Consider the following 25,892-nt stretch of genomic DNA (forward strand, 5'->3'; position numbering starts at 1 on the left):
CAAAAACCGCCAAAAAATAGAAATATGAAAAATCGTCAATCTTGGAGCCTTGTAATTTTCATAATAATATTCCAATATTTAAGCGACGATTTTTTTCTTTATACCTTGAAATATTTCCTTTCAAAATCTGAAAGATACACATTTTTCAAGCTATTACGGTAAAATGACGTTTCCTTTGCATTTATGAGTAATTCTAATGTTTCAACATTATTAACGTCTTTATTATGTGATGCTTATCATAATTGAATTCTAATTTTTAATAAATATATGTGTTTATCAGTCTATTAACAATCGGGGAAAAAAGTAAAAATACGGTGATTTTCACCGGAGTTATAATAAAAAAAGTAGCTGGGGTCCTTCAGACTCCAGTGTAGCATCTACATATGCGAAAAATAAGTATGTACGTATACCTAGGGTTAACACGTATCTTCGGTCAAATCGTATGTGCGCGAATGTCAGTGTTGAGACTGCGATGAGGCATTCGGAGCAGCCGAAAGCAGGATACCGGATCGAGAAGTGGGACACCGGGATGCGGGTAGCGACACGTCATATAGCTCCAGGTGTGTCGAATCATTTGTTACGCATGATACCTCCGATTTTAACGGGCGTTCGACAAACTTACCGACTGCAAGGGAATACAATGAATCGAAGATTAAGCCGGCATAGTTCGTAACATATAATTATAGGTTTTTATTCAACTTAAATCCGTAAAATTTACGCGCAACAAGATTTGCATCATCCTAACACTTGACTATTTTACCTGATTTTCTTCAATGCATTTATCTCCCTCTCTTTCTCTGTTTATGTTTCTCGCGATTCTCCCACGTTCGACTTCAACTTGACCGCATTTCGCTTATCTCTCCACTTTTTGGGAGGTGCATATTTATAATGCGTCGTTATTTTTCAAATAGTTATAAATTTTTATTCAACTCGATGAAATTTTGCGCAACAAGATTCTTGTAATTCTGAGATTCTTGATTGTTTTACCTGATTTTTTATATTTATTTCTGTCTTTCTCGCGACTCTCTCACGTTCGACTTCAACCCGATCTCGTTTGTCTCTTCATTTGTTAGGGGGTGTGTATTCGTAATTCCTTATTTGACAAATAATTATAGATTTTTATTCAATTTGGCCTGACGAAATTTCACGCAATAAATTTAGGTAATCTTGAAACTTGACTTTTTTATCGAATTCTCCTGTTCAATGTATTTCTTCCTTTTTCGCGATACCTCCACATTTGACCTCACCTGACCGCATTCCGTCTGTCTCTCAGTCTCCCAAATCTCGCGTTACGAGATTTGGAAGGTTTCCCGCGATCATCGCGGGACAAAGGAATCACGATACTTTTTCCGAGCTGGTCGAGATTTCAAATTCGTGAATCATAGAGCGAGACGGATTACGCTCGCAATACACCGATGATTAAGGGCTAGAGATTAGAGGAATCGTCGGACATGAGGAGGAGGATGTGGTTAACGGTATCCTCGCTCGGGCCCTTGCACTCCTCGACTCGACACGTCATAAGGAATGAGCGATATTAACATTTACGCCATACATGACGCGAGTGCCGACCAGCTTGCTTGCCTCCGCGCGCCGTCGTGAGTCACGCGCGTCCGCATCCGTGGATCTGGCAGACTTTACGGCGCTGGAAGCACCGTAATCCATAAAGCCGTGCCGGGGAACACGGCGGTGCACATCGTTAAAGCCCTGAGCGAGGGAGATCATAGACGCCGGCGGGAAAACAGTTCGCACCTCGCGAGCGAATGATATACGGACTTGAATTTTTTACCTTTGCCGCCACTCTCCGAGGAAGTGGAGGCGAAGTTGCGGTCGCGTGCGATCGCGGGAGAGGCAGAAGCGAAACAATATGACTTTGTATACATGTATGTCCTGAAGAATGCGGATGCTCCACTTCATACTGCGTATGAAAATGTTCTTCGACGAACCGAGATCACTGACATCGAATATTACACGGGAAAAAAAGGGAGATGTAGTGTACACAAACAGAAATATTTTGTTGTGAGCAGCGCGGTTGTCACACTCTACACTCTGAGAAAAAAATGTTTGATATTTGTAACTACGATCATAGAAAGAAATAATTATGGATTATTTTTTAATTAAATTCTACTGTAATGTTAGTAACAATAACCTTATATGCACGTCATTACTATCATTGTTGCGTTGAAATAATAAAAGAAATATGGTTAGGCGCAAAAATAACTATAATTTTAGATAGATCAACCGTTTTCGTCTCTCAGTGTATCTTTGTGTGATGGTGGTTTTATAATTTACGATTCTGTTACTTTGGTACATCAACTACATCAATGTAGTTGCGCGTGATCTGGTTGTGGCGATCAGGAATCGATTGGAGCAACATTTACTACGGATACACTCTGGTTAACGCAATCAGATATCGTCACTGCCGTAACACCAATAACTCAGTAATTGCTCTGCGGTTGCGGGAACCACATAATTAGTTGTTTCGTATTTTACTATTGAATTTAGTTGATACATACAAATTTATAGGTGGGCGAACCATGCTGTTTTTTCCATATATAAATTCACCAGTAAACTCGACTAGTAATACATTATATATTCCAGTTTCGACTAGTAATTTATCTCATGATCCTGATTAAATTGACACCAGTCGGTGTTTCAGTTTGTATAATGTGATGTTATCGGGTCTTGATAAATCATGTAACTCAGTATGGTAATCAAAATTTTATTAATAATAAGAATTATTAATAATTAGAATCTGATAACACTACCATATACAAACTAGATAACTGATTGGGGTCAATTTAACCAAGGGATAAATTTCTAGTCGGGAACATGTCGTCGTGTCTAATTTCGGATGGGAGAAGATCGAATCAAGACAGTCACAGACAATAAGCAAGTTGTCTGTGCAAAATAGAATTTTCTTCTTTTTCTTCCTACATGCCTAGGTCGCCCTTCTTCCCATATGTCAACATCTGAATAGAATCCGAACGCAAAGATGCTCGGCGGTTATTTATATTTTTTCTCCCGCACGACAATCTATTATCTATATCAGCGAGTGTTCTGGCGATTTCACGACCAGCCAAGGGTATCGCGTCGCGTAAAAAAGGGGGGAGAGAGGAAAAAGGAGTCTTAGAATACCGAGTTGTCAAAGCAGAGTCCACCCAAGTGTGGGGATAAGAAAAGATCAGACAGGGTTGTTCAGTAGAGAGGAGAGAAAGGACACCAAGGAGAAGGGAGCGAGGCGGAGGCTGGAGGAGGAGGAGGAAGAGGAGGAGGAGGAGGAACAGGAGGGATATTCACACGACAGCCACCAGTTCAGTGTGGTCCCGCGCTCCGTCAGGTGTGTGTCTCTCTGCGAGGATCGCGGATCTCTGAATCGACGGATCCTATCTAATCCCCGCTGAGTCGAAGTGATACTTCCTCGAGATCAAATCGGCCGGAGAAATAATTGACTCGGATCGCGATCAGGCGCTCTTTAAGCCTTGCGCATTCGCTCTCGCGTGTCGGCGATATGTAAGCGATATCGCCACGTGATCGGTCGGGGAATCGTGATCGCATGATCGTGTCGACGATCCTCTCGAGCGTGACGGGTTTCCATCGGCGACATTCGCACGACGGTCGGCATGTCGATCTGAAGGTGAGTTGGGTGAACTCGGGTGAGTTGCAACCCTCGAAAGTCGCGTGTAGCGATCACAGGAGAAAAGATGGGAATATGGATCACTTGTTTTGTTTTAGATGAAGGAATTTGATATTAAATGCAACAATCGCGTCAATAACTGTCAGAAATACTAGCAAATATATCTCTTATAATATGTACGTAATCATTAGGAAAAAAATATAAACTGTTCAATGAGCACAAAATTTTTGTTTAACGTAGTGCGAGAAGTGAGATCTTGGAAAATAGGGTGGTAATATGAAGTAGATATGAAAGTAAAGGAAAGCTTATTTTTTATTATTATAATAAAGTTTATTATTATTATAATGAAGTTTATTATTATTATAAAGTTGTTGGTGTTAAAACACCTTTTTTATTAAATTCTTTTAAATATAAAAGTCATAAGTTAAAAATAAAAGTAAAAAAATTTCTAGAAAAATTAAGGAAATTGAGTTCAACAATTCCAATCATGTAGAAGCCCTTTAGGCTTATGAAAAGAGTCGCAATTGAGAACATCACTTTCACATTCACCGCATAAGATGTGCTAATATTCACCTTGTTCCATATTATCATCCATTGCTATTTTCCAAACCATCTAATCTCAAAGTAGGAAAAATATTTCCAAACATTAATTCTGCGATTTTGAAGTTCAATCTTATCCTTAATCGACATACTGTAGCTAATATGTTAGATTTATGGATTAAGATAAGAAAATAAAATTTTCAATCTTATCTTGTGAAAAGTTTTGACAGAAAGAATAATAGCATAAGCCATAATGACGCTATAAACAACGTAGCATTGACGCCAGATGATGGTCGATAGGGTTCCTAAATAGGGTTAGGAAATTTATGTCACACTGAGAGAAAAATGTATGATATTTGGAACTATAATGGCATAGTAAAAAGATTATAGTTAGAAATATAATTTTTATAGTAAATGTTACCATATTATTTACAATATAAGCATAGTATAACTGACCCGTATAAAATTTTTACCAAGAATTATAATTATTTGAAATAAAAAATATAGTAAGGTAGCAAATATTGAATGGTAAGAGAAATTAACTATTTTATATAGTCAATACAATTGGAATATTTGGCAAATATAGGTAAATAAATGTAACTATATTCCCAAAAGGTGCTTTACCATATATATAGAGTAATAAGATGGTGACTATAAATCTGTGTTCATTCTACTATATCTTCATGTTTAGATGAACTATAAATATATGTTTGAGGCCAAAACGAACTATAAAATATAATGAGATTATAGTTATTCAAACTATTTTTTTCTCTCAGTGCAATTACTGGTAGATCACTGCGACTGTTTAAGAAATCTTGTTTCGTATTGCCACCTCCTCCTCTATAACTTTTCTTTAGCAGCGGCAAAGCGCGAAAACAGAAGTTTCACGTGAAAAATTTCGCATTTTCATAGTTAGAGGAGTTAGACGGCCGCTCTAAAATCGTTGAGCTCACGTGAAACTTTTCACCTATGCAGAACTCTGCAACTTCCTCCATCTCTTCCTCCTCCTGGGTAACGACGCACACACGCGCGCACACTACGAGCTCGTCTGGAACATCGATAACCGGTATATTACATAGAGTTCGAGAGCAATTAATAGAAACTGTTAATTAGAAGGCCGGGAAATATTAAATGTATGTCGTCGATCACACTCGTAATCGTACGGCCGAAGTAAGTGGACCGTCTCGTTGGAACCGGTTGACAGGTGGTTGGCACGCGAAAAGGAGCGCGTATGGTTACTACGCGCGAGTCGAGTTTCCTCCGCCTGTCGCACGACCGTAATAATAGGTTTCATTAATCACCAGCGACGTTGATCAATTAAGAAATTGAAAATTCGCGAGAAACGTGCTGCGTTTCCACCTGGACTTACGTTACACGTGTGCCTTACGGTTTTCACTTTCCATCTTGGAAATTGGTTTATGATTTTGTCGTTTGATAGTCTAACAAATTTATCATTCGACAATCTAGTGGCGAGAGAAATTCATTCTCAGTGACATTTACTCCAGCTTTCACAAGGCGCGACAGATCTCAGTTTTTCTTCGAAAAAATTCACGAATCATTTCTTTGTGATTTGACTTTTATCGAGATATGATAGCTTTCAACTTCTCCCTTTCCCTCTCTTTATTAATCTCCTTTATTTCTTCTCTTTAATATAATTACATTCAAATAGCCGTGTAATATTAATTTTGCTTATGCTTTTGTTTATGCTTACTAGCCAGCAATATAGCATCATGATCATCCTTAACTAATTTAGTAGCTCTAATTAACTGACTTAATTATTTTCTTTAACTAATTTCCTAATATTTTTTTTATTTGGCATAGCAACTATTAGCTTTATGTCAGAATATCCAGCTTATTTTGTTTCCTTAAAAACACTGATATCTGTACCGGTTGATGCTGCATTTTTCCTTTCTCTTCTCTTTAGAGATAATATCTTTGTAAAGTCTGTATGCACCGCTCGACTCAGGCTCTCGCTTTTAATGTTTGATGACATTACTGGATACTCCGAGGGGTCATCGGTCCCACAGTTGAGATGAATTCTAACTCTAACTCTAACTCTATTCATTGGAGAACGACTGTTTCTTTTTTTCATTCCGTTTGTCCCTCGCAGGTCGCAGAAGCGTGACTAGGTCCGAGATCCGAGGTTCAAGAAGTCAAAGATATGCGATCGGAAACCGGTCGACAGGTAGTCGAGATGCGCTCGAGCCGCGTCTCTGAGAGCTCCGAGAGCTATTTAACTTGACTCGTCACTTTTTCCGTGTCCGATAAAGACGTGCCGAACGAATACTAATAGCCGATGATTAATGCATAATGGCCGACGGCCGATTAATTCCGGTCATTCCGCGCGCATAGTTACGTCCGGATGTGTCCCGTGCTTTCGTTTTTTTTAACAAAAATACCTCTAACCGGATAATTGTGCGCTCGTTTAGCGTTCTCTTCATTCCGCTCTCATGATTAATCCTGGCCGCGGCTGAAGAGCGGCTCTATAATTCGCGCGTCCTGCTCTCATTATCGCGACGAAAGTAGCTCCGCCGGTATTTAGCAGTAATTATTCATATCTCCCTATATATTTTTTTTTTCATTTTTTCCCCATTGCTTTGATGAATACACGGCGTTCTTTGTCGACGTAGCTGTCACCGTTTGAGGTATACACACCCTGTGTGAGGCTTCCGTCTATAGCACGTGCCAAGGGCCTTAACATTTAGTTAAAAATAGCCACCGGTCTAGAGACGCCGACGTAAAGACGACGTTAAATAAGGTCGCGGCATTTAAACCCACGGAATAGCTATTACGGGTCGATAACCGTATGTGATATAACGAGCTGGTAATAGCTGTCGCGTAACTAATGAAACCGCGTTAAGTCGATCGTGTCCCTCTCTCTGTCTTTCTCTTTCTCCCCCCTCTCTCTCACTCATCCTCCATTCTCTTTTTTCTCTCTCGCCGCTTTCATCTCTAATTGATTCCTCGACGTTCATTCACGCTATAATTGCACGATTCGTTATGAAATCCCGCTTGCCGCCGCGTTCCGTCGTGTATGTGCGAATCGATGAATCGAAACCGCGACCATCGCCATGGCCGTCCGGCATCCGGCCAATTTACTGGTCCGAAAGCGTAGCAGCGATCCATTTGCGAGGGTTATCAACGGGCTAATGGACATATTAGTGTAACGCGATATTTATTTAAAGAAAAGGAGAATATTTGCACACGTACAGAAAGAGAGAGAGAGAATATTCTAGTTTTTTTTTCATATAAATTCTTTTCAATTTTACCATATTTTTTTGGATCCAGAAATAGATTGCCTATTTTGCTAAGGAACATAACAAATTTTGTTAGGAACATAGTAAATTTTTCAATGACACATTTCACTTCCTGGAAGATATAAACACATATGAAATAAAGAGATAATAAATTGTTAATCGCGGAATATCAATCTTCTCCTCGGTTACAAAACTCAATTTAATTTTTATCATAAAATTATCTCCGTGTAAATACAAAAAATTGTCTGGTATTGTAAACATAAAGATATTATGGCCAAGAAAAATATTTTTTATTGTATTCTACTATAATGTCAATGTGATAATAACTTTGTATATGCATGGTATCACCTACGATCTTATCGCAAAAAATATATTTAAGGCCAAAAATAACTATAATTCCAATCAGATCAATCATTTCTGCTCTCAGTGTGTAGCACTTCGGTAAAGAATATATTGACCTTTACTTTAGAGGAGGGTATGCACTCGTGAAAATATGTAACCAGCCCCGGCAACGTTTGGTTAGCAACGCCCAAGTTTCTTCCTGATCGGTCGCGACAATATGTTAAAGTCTCAGCTATGGATACGCCTCGCACGTTACGCGCACCTTCGTCGACGCCATGAATGGGCGTTGATCCGTCCTCTCTCTTTCGTGTCATCGACTTGACGGATCGTTCGCGTTCGCAATACCATATGCAACAGACGCACGCAATAGGAAACGGAGTAAGACACGCGCTCGCGCGACGATGACCGTTATCCATTGTTGTTACGTGACGCGACACGACCAGTGTGCGCGCATTTAGCCTTGTTAAGAACAATTAAAAGCGGCCCGTTTAATTGGTGCGGCTGCCGAAGACTCATTCATTCAATCGGCGTTTATTAAAGAAACACGCGCTACCACGCCTTAACGAGCGTGCGTGTTTCATTCTCGTGGGAGACGCGCCGCAAAACGCGAGGGAGGACTCCTCTTGGAGGAAATAAGCTCTTAGGAAAGTGAATTTGTGAAAAGTTAAACATGAATTTTTGGGTTGCCGAGCATCGAGTCGCAATGTCGAACGTGACTGATTCTCGACAATAAAGGGGAAAGATTAAGAGGTCACAGGACCCTGATAGGAGTAAAAATAAGATAAAATTTCAAGAGTTGTAAAAAAATTGTAAATTGTTATGAGTATGAATTTTTTGTTATGGACGTCTATTAAGTACACTCTTCACAATATTTTGATATAAAAAATTAGATTTTATGATGAACATCACTGCATCCATTTCGATTCTGTTCTGAAAAGAATTATATTTCAACGATAATCATTTTGGCTTCAACAGGATCTGAAATCGATATCAATCTGTTTTATTCATTATAGTTGCTGGTTCACGGAGCGGAAAAAATAATATTTCATGAAATGAGAGTTATAAAAAATCAGATTTAATTTTTTCACCGAAAAATTCGAGCTCATATAAAATAAATAGATAAAAAATCGTTCCGTGGAAAGCCAATAACAATAGCTCTAATGAATAAAAAAGATGTAGTAATACTGATTTCAAATCACTCTTTTAGTGATCGATCATGAATCTTTCTCTCTTACTTGAATTCGTGAAAAGTGAAAACATTCTATCTTAAAAACAAATATAAGAATGTTTATATTCCACGAGTTCACCTAGAGAAAAAAATTTGTGATCGGCTTCATGTTGAACCTAGTATTACCGTTGAAACATGATTCTTTTGCAGAACAGAAGTGAAATAGACACAGTAATGTTAGTATTCACACACCAAAAATTCAAATTTTCTTTTTATACCAAGATATAGTCAAATGTACTTAATAGACATACACAACAAAAAATTCATACTTCTATTAATTTATCACTTTTTGCAACTCCCGAAATTTTATCTGACTTTTACTGCTGTCAGGGTCTCGTGACCCCTTAATAAAGGAGTTAAGAGTGACGGCGGAGGAAGTTCATAAATTATAAGGTTCATTTTGAATATGACTTGGTACTCGAAGAGAAGCTTATAAATTATGGACTCACCCCTCGCTCTCGCGCCCCGAATCCCTCATTTATCGTGCGTGCTTCTCCCGCGAAGGATAACGACCTTGCACTTTGTTTGCACTTTCTTCCTTTTATTTTCCAACGCGCGGAGACGCATTGTCAGGTGTGACGGGCTTTTGTACCTTTACACGCGGCCTCGCATAATAGGGACGTACTTGAGACTCATGAAGGAACTACTCGGTAGGAAAAAGAGAGGAGCGGAGAGGGGGAGGAGATAGCGAGGATGACAATGAGACGTCGTCTCGCGACGTTGTTTCCGTCGTCCGCCGCGTTTTCGAAAAATCCCACGGGACGTGGAGTCCTTTTATTTCCCCACGGTGCAACGCGTCTTTACCGTTTCTCCGTGCCGCGTCGGGTTTTCGGTAATGAGGACGTGTTATGCAAATCGCCGATTATTGTAACTGTCGCGAACGGTACGCGAACGCGTCTCTCTCTCACGTGTCTCTCACTCCCGCCGAACACTTGGCGTGAAACTTCGCAGAAAAACGAGTTCTATCCGGCGCACGTCGCCATATAATTCCTCCGTTAATTTGCCATTTCCCTCATGGTACCGGCGGAATGCATTAACGTGTCACGTTAAGTACATAAGATAACAAAGTGTTGCCCTGACAATTTTTGTCGAACAAGCCTGCCTCCCCTCTCCCCTCTCTTTCTCTCTTTGTCTGGCGGAGAAATCCTAGTTTCAACAGGAGTGATCTAAAATCAGTATCAATACATTTTTTTATTTATTAGAACTACAGTTATCGATTTACGGGGCAGATTTTGAAAATAAAACAATTATTCACAAAATGGAAGTTACAAAAAAAAACAAATTGAATCTTTATACTGGAAAATTTGAGTTTGTAAGCTAAATAAATAAAAAAATATTTTTGAAATTTGAAGAAAGCTTCAATGTAATTATATCTTTCTTTCCGTGCTTTAGAGGATTTGTCCAAGAGCGTGTGATAAATCACGCTTTCTCTCTCTCTCTCTCTCTCTCTCTCCCTCCCTCTCTCTCTTTCTCTCTTTCTCTGACTCTCTGGCTTTTTCCCTTCTGGGAAAGCAACACCTACCGTGTAATAAAGAAGCGACTAAATTGGAAAATCCTATCTTATCTCGGGATCGGAAGACCAAGACTCTAATCTTCATTCCCGACTGGTTACCCGGGCTCTGGAGTCGGACCTCCCTTCCGCGGATAATCCTCCAAGTATTTATAGTATTCCCGCTCATTTCACGGCTGGTTAATAACCGGATAAAATAGCCGAGCGATGGTGCCGATTAACGAGTCACGTTTCCCGGCGAACATGCCCCCATCTTGAGGAGGAATACTCCCGATAAATCAGGACCTCTCGGCTCCGCGCCGCCGTGGATAACTTATCTCGTTCACAATGCCCTGCCCGCGTAATTCCTTGGATATATTCCTCTGAACGCACGCGGCAAATTAAAGTTTCTCCCCCCCTATCCTCGTGAAAATACTGCTATCCCGCGTTCCGATAACTCGCGCGAATCTCGCCAGATCTCGCCGCTCATTATAACCCTCGGCGCCGCGTTGCAATAAGAGGAAACGATATTAGTAGTAATTGAAACGTTTAAATCCTCACAGTAGATTAAAGTTTTCTAGAGGAATTGTCCGTCGAAATTAATTGCGCATCATTCTCAATTGCGACAGCTCGACAGCGCGGAGATTCCCGTAGATCTGAGCGATCTCCTTTCTAGCCGCGATCATCTCCATCGCGGCCAATAAATACATCGGAGTACCCGGATGCGAGTCGTCGAAAATTCCGCCGAGCATCGCGATGCGGTGCCTCGTATTAACCGGTCACGATTCTCAATCTCGCTTTAGCGCGCGAGGTGCTTCTCCAGCTTCGAGGTGCGCCCACCGATCGGCTAGATCGCTCCAATTCCCCGCCGCTAGATAATGCGGATTGGCTCGTAGATCAGTACCCGTACAAAGCAAGTATCTAGGCAATATATCAGGGGGTGAGCCTCTTTCGAGTCCTAACGCAGCATCCTCCTTCTTCTTCCTCCTCCTCCCGCTCTCCTTCTCTCATGCTTCTTCTTCCTCGCGCGCAAAGTATTTCGCATTTACGTTCGAACTTTGTTTCTTATCTTTATGGCGCACAGGAGATATACGTTGGAAATTTATGAGAGCTGTAAATTGCTTAGTACTTTTGGACGATCGATATATCAAAAGTTTTGTCTGTAATCGCATCAAGACGAAAACGAATGTATCTTCAGAGTCTCAAAGTTTCCAAGTTTTATGTCCGACAGTTTTACGAAAAATTCTTAGAGTTCTTTTAAAGTAAAAGTATTTCTTTTCCATTTATGTCAGACCTATATGTATGAGAAGTAGCGCGGTACGATCGTATTAGCGACGATCGCCTCCACGTTATCGACATTTCTCGATTTCGTTATTCACTTCGGCATCGTCTCGATAACAGCTACTTGAAACTAGTCTCAAATGAGATACTTCAGTCGACTTCCTCGACTGACAACTGTCTTGAGACGTGAAACAGCTCAATCTCAAACCGGATCTCGAGAATCAGCTTGACAATTGACATTTGTTACCATTATCTGTTCCTTAGAACAACGAAGATATATCTGACGCGAGAAACGTTTGCAATTTTGCAGCGACCCTTTTTCCCCTCTCAGCGTATCAGCAGCGCGACCGTCGCAGCATTTAACGTGATTAATAAATCAAGGGGGACGAAAGAGGCTCGGGGGGAGTCGCCGCCGCCGCGCGAATTCCGATCGGGATTCCGCTTACCATTCCGTGGACCGTATCTTGGCCGTTGTTGCGGCCTAGGAAACGAGCATGAGCGAACGAGCGCCTCGCGCTCATAAATAAGGCATAACTGTGCGCACGCCGGCGAGCGTGGGCGAGGGATTCTTTGTGCGCGCGACGTATGCGCTCGTACGCGCGATTTGTTGCGCGGGTTGAGAGGGTGCAAAAGCAAGCAAGCAAACAAGCGAGCGAGCGAGCGAGCGAGCGAGCAAGCGAGGAAGCCACGAGGAATTATCCGTCCGTGTATATTCTCGTTTCGTTTCGTCTCGCGTGGGCGTGCGTAGGTATCAGTCTGAGAAGAGAAGAATCATCAGGGAAGTACGAAGCGAAGGACGGCGACGTGGACGAAGACGCGGCTCCTCCTCGAGAGACACGTCGCTCTCTCCTCCTCACTTCCTCCGCGATCTATTTCCAACTTTATCATTTTTATCGGACACCACGATCCATCCGACGCTCGACGATGTTGTTCTGTCTTTCTTTCTTCTTCAGATAACGGATAACGTCGTGAGTGTATAAATAGCTCGCATCGCTCTCTATTTTTTCCTTTTCCTTTTGACGTAACGCGTCGTCTCTTTGGTCTCGTTCACTCACACCTACACGTGTCTCGTCAATTTTCATTCTCCTTCTTATCGCAGCTGCCGCATGGAAATATGTAATTTCAGTTCGTGTAACTGAATCGAGCCTGGACTAGAAATAATAGCTCTGTTAAACTTGATCTACAATGTGCTCTCTGCTTCCTTTCTCGTTTCTTTCTCTGCCATCTCTCTCTGACTGAAACCTTAAGCCAGAGAAAGACAGAAAGCAAGAAACAGGAAGTAAAGGGCACATTGTAGATCAGGCTTTATTGCGACCGAATATATTTGTCTATGGACATTCGGCTGCGTTGAAAACTCGATTGAGGTAATTGAGAGCGATTGGCTGAGTAGAAACCTCCTACGAGAATTTCTCGAAAATTTTTCTACAATCGAATTTTTCGAATCTGCTTCTCAGATAACGGAAAATTCAGTTATACTGACGTAACGTCTTTTTCCGCGCGACCTTTGTGTCACGTAACAAGTCGCGAGCTTCTTCACGAGTCAGCTGATGATAATCATTTGCGCGCTGCTTCGACACTGACGTCGGCGCACACGTGTGAAAATACGTTATTTTGCAGTGTCATTGCGACTTAATTTGCTATTAGTGCACAATACGAATTGTTATGCCCGTAGAATCCGTATGGATTTGCGCGAGGGGGACGACATCGACGCTGGGAAGCGTCACCTGTATTTTTTCCAATTTTTTTTCGAACTTTTAAGTGTGCGAAGCTTTTATCAGTGTTTTTCACATTTAATGTTGTTAATTGTTGACCTTTTCGTCGTTATATTCGTGATAATTGCGACAAGTCTCCTCCACTGTGTATCATGATACATTCTTTTTATATGTTAGCTCTGGTGCGCGATTGCGCGCCGGTGTAATTTGTTTAAGCCTATTTTCAAGCCACACACACCGGCGCAGCGCGGACTGTACGTGGGGAGTTACAATTGTTGGTAGATTGTTACACGTGTAACAGGGCAGCATGTGCGCGGCAGGTTTTTTGCAAAATAGCAGCGCGCGCAGGAGAGCTCGAAAATTCCTACGTCCCTGATGACATTAATTTATCGCCGCGCGCTATTTGCGCAACGCTTTAACGCAACGACGGCGCGCGGTAATGGCTTTATAATGGCAAACGAAATCGCGCTCGCGCGACGCCGTGTATCGAGTTCAGGGTCGTTTCAGGTTCTTACCGCGCATTGCATTTTTTAGACACTTTGCGCGCGCGCACACACACACACACACACACACAAACAGTGGCCGCCGCAAAAGCAAGAGATTTCGTTCTGCACGCCTTGCTCGGCGTGCAACGGTTATTCGATTACCCGCGAGCGAGACGGCGGTCAGAACTATTTGCCGAGAAGCGTCAGCATCGAATGATGTGTGTTGCTTGAAGAAGCGAATAAATAAATAAACAAATCGGAAAGAACAGGAAACCGAGATATGAATCTCATTTCGCGCGAAAATTCGCCCAAGTGTGCAATAAACCTCAGACAGAGGCTCGAAAAGATGCGCTCCTTCCGGCGGCGAGGGAGTCGCGCGGCGCTTATCGATCATATGAAATATATTTCGCGCGCGCAAGAGAGAGAGAGAGAAGAGAGTCGAGGAGCCAGCAGAATCGCGCCTTCCGCGCGGAGTCCGCCACCGCCGCCGCCGCCGCCGCCACCGCCGCCGCCGCCGCGAGCGACGTAACACGCGCGGGGAGCCGAGAACGCGGCGGGTGCCGTTGCACGCACCCGCGCGTGTCCGGCACGCACGCGTGCAACGCGCCCGCGGCGCGATCGCGACGCGACGACTTGGTGACGCGACGCGACGCGACTGGACGGACCGGGACGCGTTCCTGACGTTCATGCTCGCCTGATAGAACCGCGATCAAGACGTTTGCGCAAATCGCGTAACGCGGACGCGCATACGCACGCCAACGCCGTCACGTCGTCGCGTCGCGTCGCGCCTCCGATAACGACAAAATAAACGCTCTGCGCCGGGTCATGTGCCGCGTCGAGCGGAGCCGTCGTGTGATGACGAAAGTGCGCGTGCAACTCACCTTGCTCGTCGTCGACATTGAGCCGGCGTCGCGCGAGGCTCTCCCGGGAACTCTGGGGAACCCTCCGTCGCCGACGGAGAATAGTAACAAGGGAGCCGAAACTTATCACTGAACACACATTCTGTAATTTTCGTCAGAATTGATAAAGCACCTTTTGAAATATAAAATACAGTCTCCACAATTTCGGGACTGCGGTAATGCCAAATACTCGGAAAATAGCTGTGTGTGTGTGAAGAGTACAGTGCAGTCTTCTAGAATATCGTCTACATTTAAGCGCAGCATTCAAGCTATGTATGTAAACCGCACGAGAAAAAGGAATGGTTCATTGAAAAAAGAACAAATTAGAGAATATTATTCTCAGTACATTAAAAAAAATTTTGATTAGGGGCCAAAAATAACTACAGTTTTAAATGGACCAACTCATTAGAAACACGAAATTCCCTTATCTACTCGAAATGTCTTCAACATTGTAAATATAACCGGAACAGGCTGGTATGATACTTGTCAGTTTTCGAGCACCCGGATAAACTTTGCTCGTGTATAATTTTATGAGAAAGAGAGAAAGAGAGAGAACTAAATGCAAAATGAAACTTCCGACGATATATACGGTCTGATAAATTCGCGGCGGCAATATCCTAGCACGGTTCATTTGTGCGGAGAGAAACCGCGACATCTCGCGACGTGTCGGGCCACGGCTATGCTTTTCCGCGACCGATCGCATCAATATTCAATGGTGCACGGGATCTGGAACACGCGCGACGGGTAACCGACGTTGCGGGAAAATTGAGAGATTTTATCGTACGTATTGAAGGAGAACCGCGGGAACGCGTGCTGTCCGCGGCTCTCCGCGACTTCTGGAATTCCGCCGGCTCGCTGGTCCAGATTTGCGGACGCTGGCGCGTATCTGGACCGCGGCGATGCTTTCCGCGGACAACGCGTTCCGATTCTCACGTTCGAGCCAGCGCGAGTGAGAGGATCGCTGACAATATCAGGGGGATTCTTCTAACGATTCGCGTCCATGCCGGAACGCATCTTCCCGCATGGCTGACTACGCGAATCGTCGAAAAGGAAGTCATCGTAACGGAATTCGCGCCGACGAACGTCATCGTTCGCATTTCCGGAATATTCACCGTGGACCCACTTGTCGTGGAAAAAAATCTTTGACTTTGGATCACACCTGTTCGGCCATATATCTCGACATAATCGTTAACTTCTCTTTTTTCCACTTCGATTCTCGTTATCACGACGCGAGTTCGATGAGTCAGCCGTTGGAGAGGAGGAGCAGATGGACGAGGAGGACGAGGAGGAGTAAAAGTATCCGCACCCCATTAAATATATAAGCATCCCACTTAGGCCGGCTGCGTAATTTTCTCCGAGGATGCGGGCCGTACGATCGATAAGCCGTCAGAGACGAAGAAGTCTCCGTGCGACTTTTGCGATGTTGGTTAGTGTGCTAATCATTCGCAGGTACCGTTAACTCCTCCTTATCGAGATTCACGCAGTCCCCCGTCCCTCTCTCTCTCTCTCTCTCTCTTTCTTTCTCAACTTACGTCCTTGGAGGGTTCACCTTGGAATTTTTATAAAAGTTTTCATTGTCATCATCATCATCATCATCATTATCCCCCCTCTCTCTCTCTCTCTCTCTCTCTCTCTCTCTCTCTCTCTCTCTCTCTCCCCTCTCCCTCTCTCTATCTCTTCGCACTCAATGCGTCCTGATGCGCGACGCGCGCCGAAACGCATCTTCGCGCACACCATCATTAATCTCCTAGCCGCTGGAACTGAGCGGTGATTATATGTGCCGACGAAACCAAAAGTAAACCGAGCTGGAAAGCGCGCATTTCCATTAATCGCGCACGATCTAGGGAGACGTCGTTGATCATTCGCGAGATTACTCGATCCGGCATCATCGGAGATACACGAAACTCCGATTTGACACGCTGAATCACCACGGTGATTATCGGTGACGATATGATATCACCGCGTCTCACAAGTTACGTGTGAGGTGTAATTAAGTGTATCTAAGAAAGTTGCTCTTATGGCGATTAGAGAGATCCGACTAGAAATTTAACCCGTCGTCCTGACCAGGTTGATCCCAATCTGTTATCTCGTTTTAGTTAATGTGGAAGACGTTATCGGGTTATCGGGTTCTCTGAATAAGTCTTGGAACATTGTAAAAACTAATGTGTTAAATTTAACAGATTTCACGTGCCCCAAATCATCCACTCTCATTTATGTGTAAATTTAACGCAAAACAAATGTGTTAAAATGTAACACGCATAATATGGAAAAAATTAACACAAGAATTTTACACTTGAATACCGTTAGGAATCACAGATTGTGTTAAATTGACATATTTAATATGTCAGATATAGATTATGTCAGTTTAACATTTCATCATTTTCATTTCATCAAAACTATAGATTAATTCTTCTCTCAAATGTTAAACGTTTTATTTTAGTTAATTTAACATTATACATATGTGAATTTAACACAAACTGTGACTCCTGACGGTATTCAAGTGTTAAATTCTTGTGTTAATTTTTTACATATTATGCGTGTTACTTTTTACCACATTTGTTTTGTGTTAAATTTACACATAAATGAGAATGGATGATTTGGGGCACATGAAATGTTAAATTCAACACATCAGTTTTTACAGTGAAAGCAACGTGACTTTATTAATAATTAGAATTCGCTGCACGAGGAGAATGTTATAATTTTTCTTTCTTGTAATGAATTCTCTTCAATTTTATTATCCAAGATAGCACACACACAGACACTCACACAGAAGAATAAACTGTCAGTAAGGTATACCTTGTTAAGAAACATAGCAATCTAATCTAACTTGATCGGAGGAAATCGGGTAAAAATTCCGACAAACAAGTGAACAGTGCGTCGTGCATTTTTCAAAGACGATCACAACTGTTGGCTCATTCTCTACGTGTGCGCTCGCAATTACGCGCGTAATTAGACGCGGCCTGACGGTGGCGATAGTAAGTCTGCTCGACTGTTTGTGCGCTCGTGCACGCGGCCACAATGTCTATCTCGATCTAATTTACGCCGCGAGAGGGAAAGTTTTCCTTCCGCGGCGAGAGGGAGCGATTCCGCTCTTCTCATAGCCGACACTTGGCGGTCGGAAGAGGGAAAAGGCCACGGTACGAAAACATCCGCGCGGCATTTCCGCCTTCTCGCTTGTAGATCGCCTAGGCTCGTCGACGAGGAGGAGGAGATTCGCCGGGGTTAACTGTGAATCGGCCGGCGGGTTAACTGTTTGACTTGCTGATGCGCCGTCGGCTTGCCCGGCGACGACGATGCGATCCGCGCGTTCTCCCGGCGACGACGGGTCCGTCCTTTCGTCCGCTTTCCGCGAACAGCTATAAAATTAACCGCGAACAACATGTAGGATGACTATCGACTTCGGAATTTCACCGCCGGGCAAAAACGGCGAGTGCAACAGTCGCCATCGTCGACGTCGTCTTCGTCGCAGCTCGGTCGCAGCGCGGAGAAGGGAAACGGTCGCGGGTGCATTTCACTGCAGCTCGGCCGTCGCACCGGCCTTCGGACGATGTTTCTATTACGTGGCGTAACACAGTCTCATCTAAGCAAAACGAGCAATCGTTAATTAATCGCAGAAAACGAACGCGGAGATAATGGGGCGGTGGTGGGACGATAAAAACGGAGAGATCTCATGCAATTATGAGGTAAAAGGAGAGAAAAAGGTCGTGCAGGAAACGAGTCGAGTTTCGTTTACTCCCCGGGGCAGAATTCTCGCCTCTTTGCCTTCAAAGTCGCTCCCGTCCTGTAAGAGAGCAGGGAGAAAGAGACAGAGAGACAGAGAGATAAATTTATTATGCATTCTGGGGAAATTTCTCTCTATGGAGAACTAACAGATAAGAAGATATTAGTATACAAAGTATTAATTAGAATATTAAAGTGTTAAAGCATTAAAATATGATATTAGTACAAAGCATACGAGAGAAAAATGAATACATAAGTTAACACATTCCGTTTGTCATTGTAGAATTATAATCCGTTTCATTAATTTTCAATAGCAGAGAGATCGCGATACTTCTATCACAATGAATATCCAATGAATAATGTTCTCAATGAATATTCAATATGTTCGATATCCAATAGGAAAATCTGTCTTGAAATTATTTTTATTTTAAAAGTCAATTATTTTTATAATTAAAAGTCAATTCTCTCCTATAATGTTGCAGACTCCTATAGTGTTGCAAAACTCTTCGAAGAAAAAGGTGCTGCGACTTTCTTGCCACTGACCATACGACAAATTAAACGCACTGTTTAAATACAAATTAACACATTAATAAAAATTGAATGCAACTAGTAGGTTATATTAATATCATTTAGATGTATTAATTATATGCATCTTACAAAATTGCATGCCTTCACGTATTTCTGATATCATTTCTAATTGTATGGTCATTCGAATTTATTCGAGCTTTGAAACAATCAATAGAATTGGACGGTCGTCGTATCGAGCTTTAATTGCCAGAAGCGGCCTTTCAACGAGGTGGGAGGCAACGATAAAGAGGGAGAGAGGGAAGAGAGTGATAGAGAAATAGAGAGACAGACAGAGACAGAGGTGTTTATTGGCATCTCGGGATATGTTCGCTCAAACGCATATATTAGCATACAATACATAGTAGCCATACAAATGTGTGTGGCATGCAAAAAAGAAATAGACAATACATATAGATCAAAATTTAAAATAAAAAGAAGAAAGAAAAAAATTGCTATATACATACCACACGTGAAAGTAAGTTAAAACATATATACAAGAAAAAAGAGAAATAAAATGAACATAAAAAATAGAAAAGGAGAAGTACATACGGCAAAAGTGATTTACAAAAATAATTTTCGCGTAGCTGAGGGAGAGAGAGAGGAAGGGAGGAGAGGGGGAGAGAGAGAGAGAGAGAGAGAGGAAGATGCAGCGAGATGCACGCGAGCCATACGTACCTCGGGGCCGCGCGCATCGGCGACGGCTGCGGCGCATGGCGCGAGAGCTCGCGCACGTGCCGCGTGCATTCTGCTCTCCGGATACACGCGTGGCATTACGTCTGCGCCAGACGTGTCGTGCGCGGCCGGCCTCGGCGTGTCTCCGTCGTGCTAATCTCGCGGGTTTTAACGCGGCTGCGTGACGCGCGCACACGTCCGACTCTTCGCAGCCGGAGAGCGCTAAGATGTGCTCCTCACGGGTGCAGCCACGACGACGCTCCGGGTCGGGCGCTCCTCCTTAGCTCGTCGAGACGAGAGAGAGAGAGAGAGAGAGAGAGAGAGAGAGAGAGTCCGCGAAGCGCGCATCGATCCTAATCGCGAATACGACCTCGATAATTCGCGGCTCCGATCAATTTCGGAATTTGCTCGTTAACAAAGAACAGTCAGCGAGATGCTGAGAGGAAAGGAGCGCCACGGCGACGATGGATTCCTTTCCTCATCGTAATTTTCTGGGACGCGATCTGGCGTGACGATACAATTAAAATAGAAGCTAGTCGTGCTCGCGGATAAGAAAGAAGTTGAGTTAATTATCCGGTTCGGCCGACTGGCGCGATTACGAGAAATTGCGACGCGACGGCATGGCATGGGGAAAAAATGCACAACATAAAGGCGCGTCACGTGAGGATGATGGACCCGCCGTGCGGGACGAGAAGGTGACGTCGCACGAGCGCGAGGCGCGAACGACGAGCGGTACGAACGCCGGCGGAAAAATTGCACAAAAGCGGATTTATGCACGCTCGATCAGCACCGCGAAACGTGAAGCGACGTCGGCGAGGGAGCGAGTTTTTGTCGCGGGCGCGTCAGGAACGAACTGCAAAACCGAAAGTGAAAGCGATCTTGCAACAAGAACGAGAGAACACCGTTCCGCGGCGAACGAGCGGACGAGCGAATGAGCGACGGTTTTTGTCCGGACGTAGCATCATCATCATCATCATCATCACTGGGGAGGAGACGGGTAGGGGGGTGGAACAGAGGAGAGGAGGGTAAACTACCCCCGTTGGGTAGTTTCGCGGCTTCTGAAAGTCGCGAGAGACCTCTCCCTCTTTCGTTCGTTCGCGCAAGCCGCAATACCAATCTGTGTAATGACATAATTGCGAGGCATTTTCCGCATAACTCACACGTGGCGGTCGTGAAGTCGAATCAAATTTTAGCGACGGTTTCTTGCCGATGATATCGCGCTCAATTCTCTCTCTCTCTCTCTCTCTCTCTCTCTCTCTCTCTCTCTCTCTCTCTCTGTCTGCTTCTCACCCTCTCTTCGCGCTCTTTCTCTCGCTCTCGGTGGAAATCTCGTCGGAGTAGTTCTTCGTCCAGGTATTATCCGATTCACTCTTCTTTCGCCACGGACGATTCATGATTGTCGGCGAGGGGAAGCGTGCAAATTCGCCTTAATGGGTCCGATGCGCTCGCGAACCGGACCGTCTCGAATCGGCTGGATATCAATTAAGTAATTTGTCGGGGCCCCTCGCGAGCGCTGCGTGCCGATGATCGATGATGCTCGCCGCTCAAGGTCGCGAGGTGAGTTCAAGGCCGATCGTTTTCTCGCGCGCGAGGAAAACGAGCGAGCGAGCGAGCGGGCGGGCGGGCAGGTGCGAGCGCGCGCGACCTGTGCGTGCCAGGTGAGAATTATAAGATTTAAGCCGTTCGTCCGCGGCGGGTCCCGCGCGGGGAAGTCGCGGCTTAATTACGCGGAATGTGTAATTTCCCGGGATATTTTTCGTCGCCGTAATCGCGTGCGCGACGAGATAACAAAGTTCCGCGAGTCGCGTGATTTTTCGCAACATAATTGCGCGCAGAGGAGTCGGTCTCTCCCGCCTCGTGTATGCTAGGATGATCATTTTGCGTTGCGTATGAGAAATCACGATGGACTCGGCATCGTAGGACAGATGAAACGACGAAACCACGGACTATTGTTGGCATTAACACATCGTTGGCCGGCATTGTTTGTCTTCAGCATTGCACTGAGAAAAAAACGTCTGTAATTATAATCATATAGAGAAATAATTACTATAAATTATGGTCAAGGAAACTATACTTTTCTTTTAATCTAAATTCTACTATCGATTCGCGAATCGCTTGACGGAACTAATAATAATAAAATTGTATAATGCCCAAGTGTAGCGATCTCTCCCCTCTCTCTCTCTTTCTTTCTCGACACGTGGAGCCTTATTCACGTCAAGTACTCATTCGCGTCATATTGTACAATCTGTACAGATCAAGCATAGACGTCTCGCTCTCGCGCTATAGAATCGTTCCGATGAATCTCGCATCTACACCGCCTCTTCAACGTCTCAGACCTTCCGTCAGCATCTCTCTCTTTCTCTCTCTCGCTCTTTCGCTCTCTATATGTATACGAAGATGCAGGGTCGATTGCGGTACACGCGATCATCCTCCCCCGCGCGCGCACGAGCATTTTTACACGACGCGGGGCGCAACAATCGTAGTCGAGCTATCGCACACGTTCGATCTAATGGACAGCCGGAGGCTGCTTCGATGGTCGAACGGAGTACGCGTCTTCCCTGAGACGCGCAGGCTCTTCCTTTTATCCCGCCACTCTCTTCGACTCTTCCCTCCTCTCTGTAATATCTGCCCATTGTCTCGCTTTGCCTACAATGGGAAGAGTTTGCGGTACTTCGCGTGGAAAAGAAGCGCGTTATCGTAACTCGCGGGCTTTTAACCCCCTCCCCTTTCTGCCCCGTGAGTCGGAGGATAATGCGCTCAGCAGGATGTTCGACGATCCGCTAGCTCCTTGCACACACCCCGCTCGAATTACGGTGCTTCTCATACGGGAGATGCGAAAATGGAAGCAAGAAATAAAGTATTGATAATAAATTTTGCATTCGCTGTTGTAATGTGGCAGTCTCGCGGTTCAGAGTTAATGCCGTATAGTTAATAAGATCTAATTTTTAATAGAATCTAAGTTTTCCCAATATTTTTTTTGACCTCATTTTACGTTCGAGTGAAATGAAAATAAAATTTGTTGACTTTCCAAATCATTTTATTATTTAGTAAAAATGTGTGCTTGAAGTATTTTAAAAATATTTTATTTTTTACTTTATACATTTTTTATTTTATGAAATTCAATTTTTATTAAGTAATGTCTTCAACATTGTACATTAATTATTGTATTCTCAGTGGAACAAAAAGTAAAAAATAAAATATTTTTAAAATACTTTAAGCACATTTTTACTAAATAATAAAATTATTTGGAAATTATTTGGAAAGAAAAATTGAATTTTATTAAGTAATGTCTTCAACATACAATAAGGAATGAAATTCCCAGTTTAAGACAATAAAAATCGATTTGTCAGAAGTGGGATTCGAACCCACGCCCTCAGAGAGGACCAGAAAGCCCCGTACTCGGTCTCGAACCGAGAAGGTATGAAAACCTTGAGTCTGGCGCCTTAGACCGCTCGGCCATTCTGACACTTCGAAATTACCGATTAAGAAAAAGCATGAATTTCTATAGTATTTCTATTTCGATCTTACATAGAGAATCTATGTCAAGGACAAAAATAGACAATATTCCTAATTGATATCGTAGTATAATGACCAATTTTATGACAAATTTGAGCATTCTAATTGGAATTTATGCTGGGAAAATCTTAGGACATTTCTATCTGGGTGTTGTTGTATTATTGTATTAATTGCGCGCGATTGACGGACGAAAGATTAATGGCGAAGACACGTCTATCAATTTTATCGCTCTTCGTATTTCCTCGTGTCACGTGACTTAAGTGAAACGCGTTTCTAGAGCTGGAGGAAGAGTCGCGCGCGCGAGAGGTAGCTGGAAAGCCAGCCGTGAATGATAGTAATGCACGCACGCATGATCGTAATAACATTTGCAACACACTGCAAGTCTGTTACGTCGCGAAACTCGTGAAAGAAAGGACGCGAGCACCGGGAAGAAGAAGTGGAGGAGGAGGTGGAAGTGGTGGCGATGGTTGTGGAAGAGGATGAAGGGGAGGTAATGGAACAATGACTAAGGCATCGCTTAGGCTGCGACTTCCGTCGCAGATTGGAGCCGTATTTCTTGGCTCCGCCGGTTATTGACATAATTGTCCGTTGATATGCAGTAATTCTATTCGTGTGCTCGTGTCGCGGAGGAGTTGCGAAGGAAATCGATTGAGCTCCTTCTTGATAGATCGCCGCGAGTGTCTAAGCGCGCGTTTACCGTCGTCTCACTGTGCAGCACATTGAGCTTCAATAAAGCCTTAACGAATAATATTTACCACGCCGAAACACACTAGTTTTTCGAATGACTGTATCTAGATATAATAGATACGGTATAATAAGATATGTGGGTGTAATACACACTGAAAGACATAGTCAACCTTTCTGAATTTTTCTAACTATCGTTAGAAAGATATAGATCTCATCATACAATTGACCATAGTTTAAGAATAATCCAATTTATGAAGTTATGATTTTTTAGTTTTTATCTTATTGATAAGAATAGTCCATATATGTCTTTCTACATAAAACAAAAAAGATCCAAGCCTTAAAATTAATTAAAGGGCGTCTAAAAAAGCATTAATTAATTAAAAAGCAGTTTTATTTTCTACTAGTTATCCTACTTTTTACCATTCACGTCCTTTTCATCCATTTTTACAAGATCTTTTTTACAAGACCTTTTTAAACCTGTCAATGAATACCCTTAAAGAGAAGACACACGAGACGAAGCACGAGATAGGTATTTCACTTACAACATACGGCTCTTCAATACACATACGGCGTTCCCGTACGACGTGTACACGTGGCCTGGAATTTAATTTTATTTAAATATAACAGCGCGCGCGAAGAGCACACGTTATGCAAATGGCCCGATTTTCTCCGGTGCGGAATAATTGGGGCCTTCTCGGGGAAAGCTCGAAGAAGAAGAAGATGACGAAGAAGACGGCCGAGCGAGCGGTCGCTCGTCGTGACGAAAGAGCCGCGCGGCCCGAGGAATTTCTATCACGTGTGAACATTACGAGCGGTTGAATCAGGAAGCTTGTTCGCAGTAATATAATCGTAATAACGCGTGCTGGACGACGACAACGGTGTCGCAACACGGCTGGGAAATGCACTGGGAACGAGAAGACGATGACAACGATGGGTATCCCGAGGCTAACTCATCAGACCCTATTACGCATTGCCCTGCATAGAAAACTTCCTAGGATCCAGACTAATTTCCCAAAATAATTTTGGGTTCTGATTAGAGACGCAATGTTTCAAATATATGCGACTCTAAGTGAGGAGACTTAAGGTTTCCCCAATACTCTTTCTGCTCTTCATTTTACGTTAGAATTGAATAAAACATGTTGACTTTCCAAATACTCGCGTTATTCAGTAAAATACTCAAAGTATTTTACAAATATTCTACTTTTTTATTTTTTATTCTATGGACTACAATAGCTGGTGTAAAAATGAGAGTCTATGTTGGATACCATAAAAGTATATCGACATTACCGACATTACTGAGAAAAAAAGCGCGAGTTCTTATAATATTCCCTGTTTTGATTCTGAGAGCCCATGTTTGAAATTCTTAATTGATGTCGCGTAGCGCAACAAACAATATTGGGGCAAATTTGGAAATTTTAATAGAAACCTATGCTGCATCTGGACAAATTTTGCACGCAAAGAAAAGATTTTACTGCCGCAGCTGATCATGGTTTGCAAATGTATTTGTCGCTGTGACTAAGAATTTGCTGCTGTGACGAAAACTTTTGCTGCTAGCGGCAGCTACTGCATTAATTTCATGGCTAAATATATGCTGGCAGCTGCATTTTTAGGTATCTGTATATTACAACGAAATTTAGCTACTGCACACAGCTTCTTGTTGCTGCAGTTAGCTCTTTTTTTCCGTGTGGGAAATTCCTATGCGAGAAAACAACGACAACGATGATGATGGACATCCCGAGGGCAACTCATCAGATCCCATTACGCATTACGCATTGGACACGTGTGCTCGCGCCGCTTTTCAAACGCAATATCGCCCGTCTTCCTTCTTTCCACCTTCCCTTCTCGCCCTCCACCCCCCCCCCC

The 25,892-nt window shown here is 43.3% G+C and overlaps 1 protein-coding gene and 1 non-coding gene across 3 annotated transcripts in view; one reads left to right on the plus strand and one right to left on the minus strand.

The window, feature by feature from the left end:
* Nucleotides 1-25,892, plus strand: part of LOC116842388 (uncharacterized protein DDB_G0284459-like) — a 63,942-nt gene that overhangs the window by 10,637 nt on the left and 27,413 nt on the right. Inside the window, exon 1 of one of the 2 annotated variants that reach the window (XM_032811544.1) lies at nucleotides 3,331-3,634. The exons of the other annotated variant lie outside the window; for it this stretch is intronic. Coding sequence (XP_032667435.1) covers nucleotides 3,554-3,634 — 81 coding nt within the window. The 5' untranslated portion in view covers nucleotides 3,331-3,553. Of the gene's footprint in view, nucleotides 1-3,330; nucleotides 3,635-25,892 lie in introns of those variants that run through there. 2 annotated transcript variants of the gene reach the window in all.
* Nucleotides 23,171-23,292, minus strand: Trnal-caa. The gene is made up of 2 exons: nucleotides 23,255-23,292; nucleotides 23,171-23,215 (listed from the first exon to the last, which is right to left on the minus strand). It is a non-coding gene; the product is annotated as a tRNA-Leu (tRNA).

The sequence above is a fragment of the Odontomachus brunneus genome, unplaced genomic scaffold (genome assembly GCF_010583005.1).
Source record: "Odontomachus brunneus isolate Ranch 3 - 2012 unplaced genomic scaffold, Obru_v1 Obru_scaffold_025, whole genome shotgun sequence".
Classification (NCBI taxonomy): Eukaryota; Metazoa; Arthropoda; class Insecta; order Hymenoptera; family Formicidae; genus Odontomachus; species Odontomachus brunneus.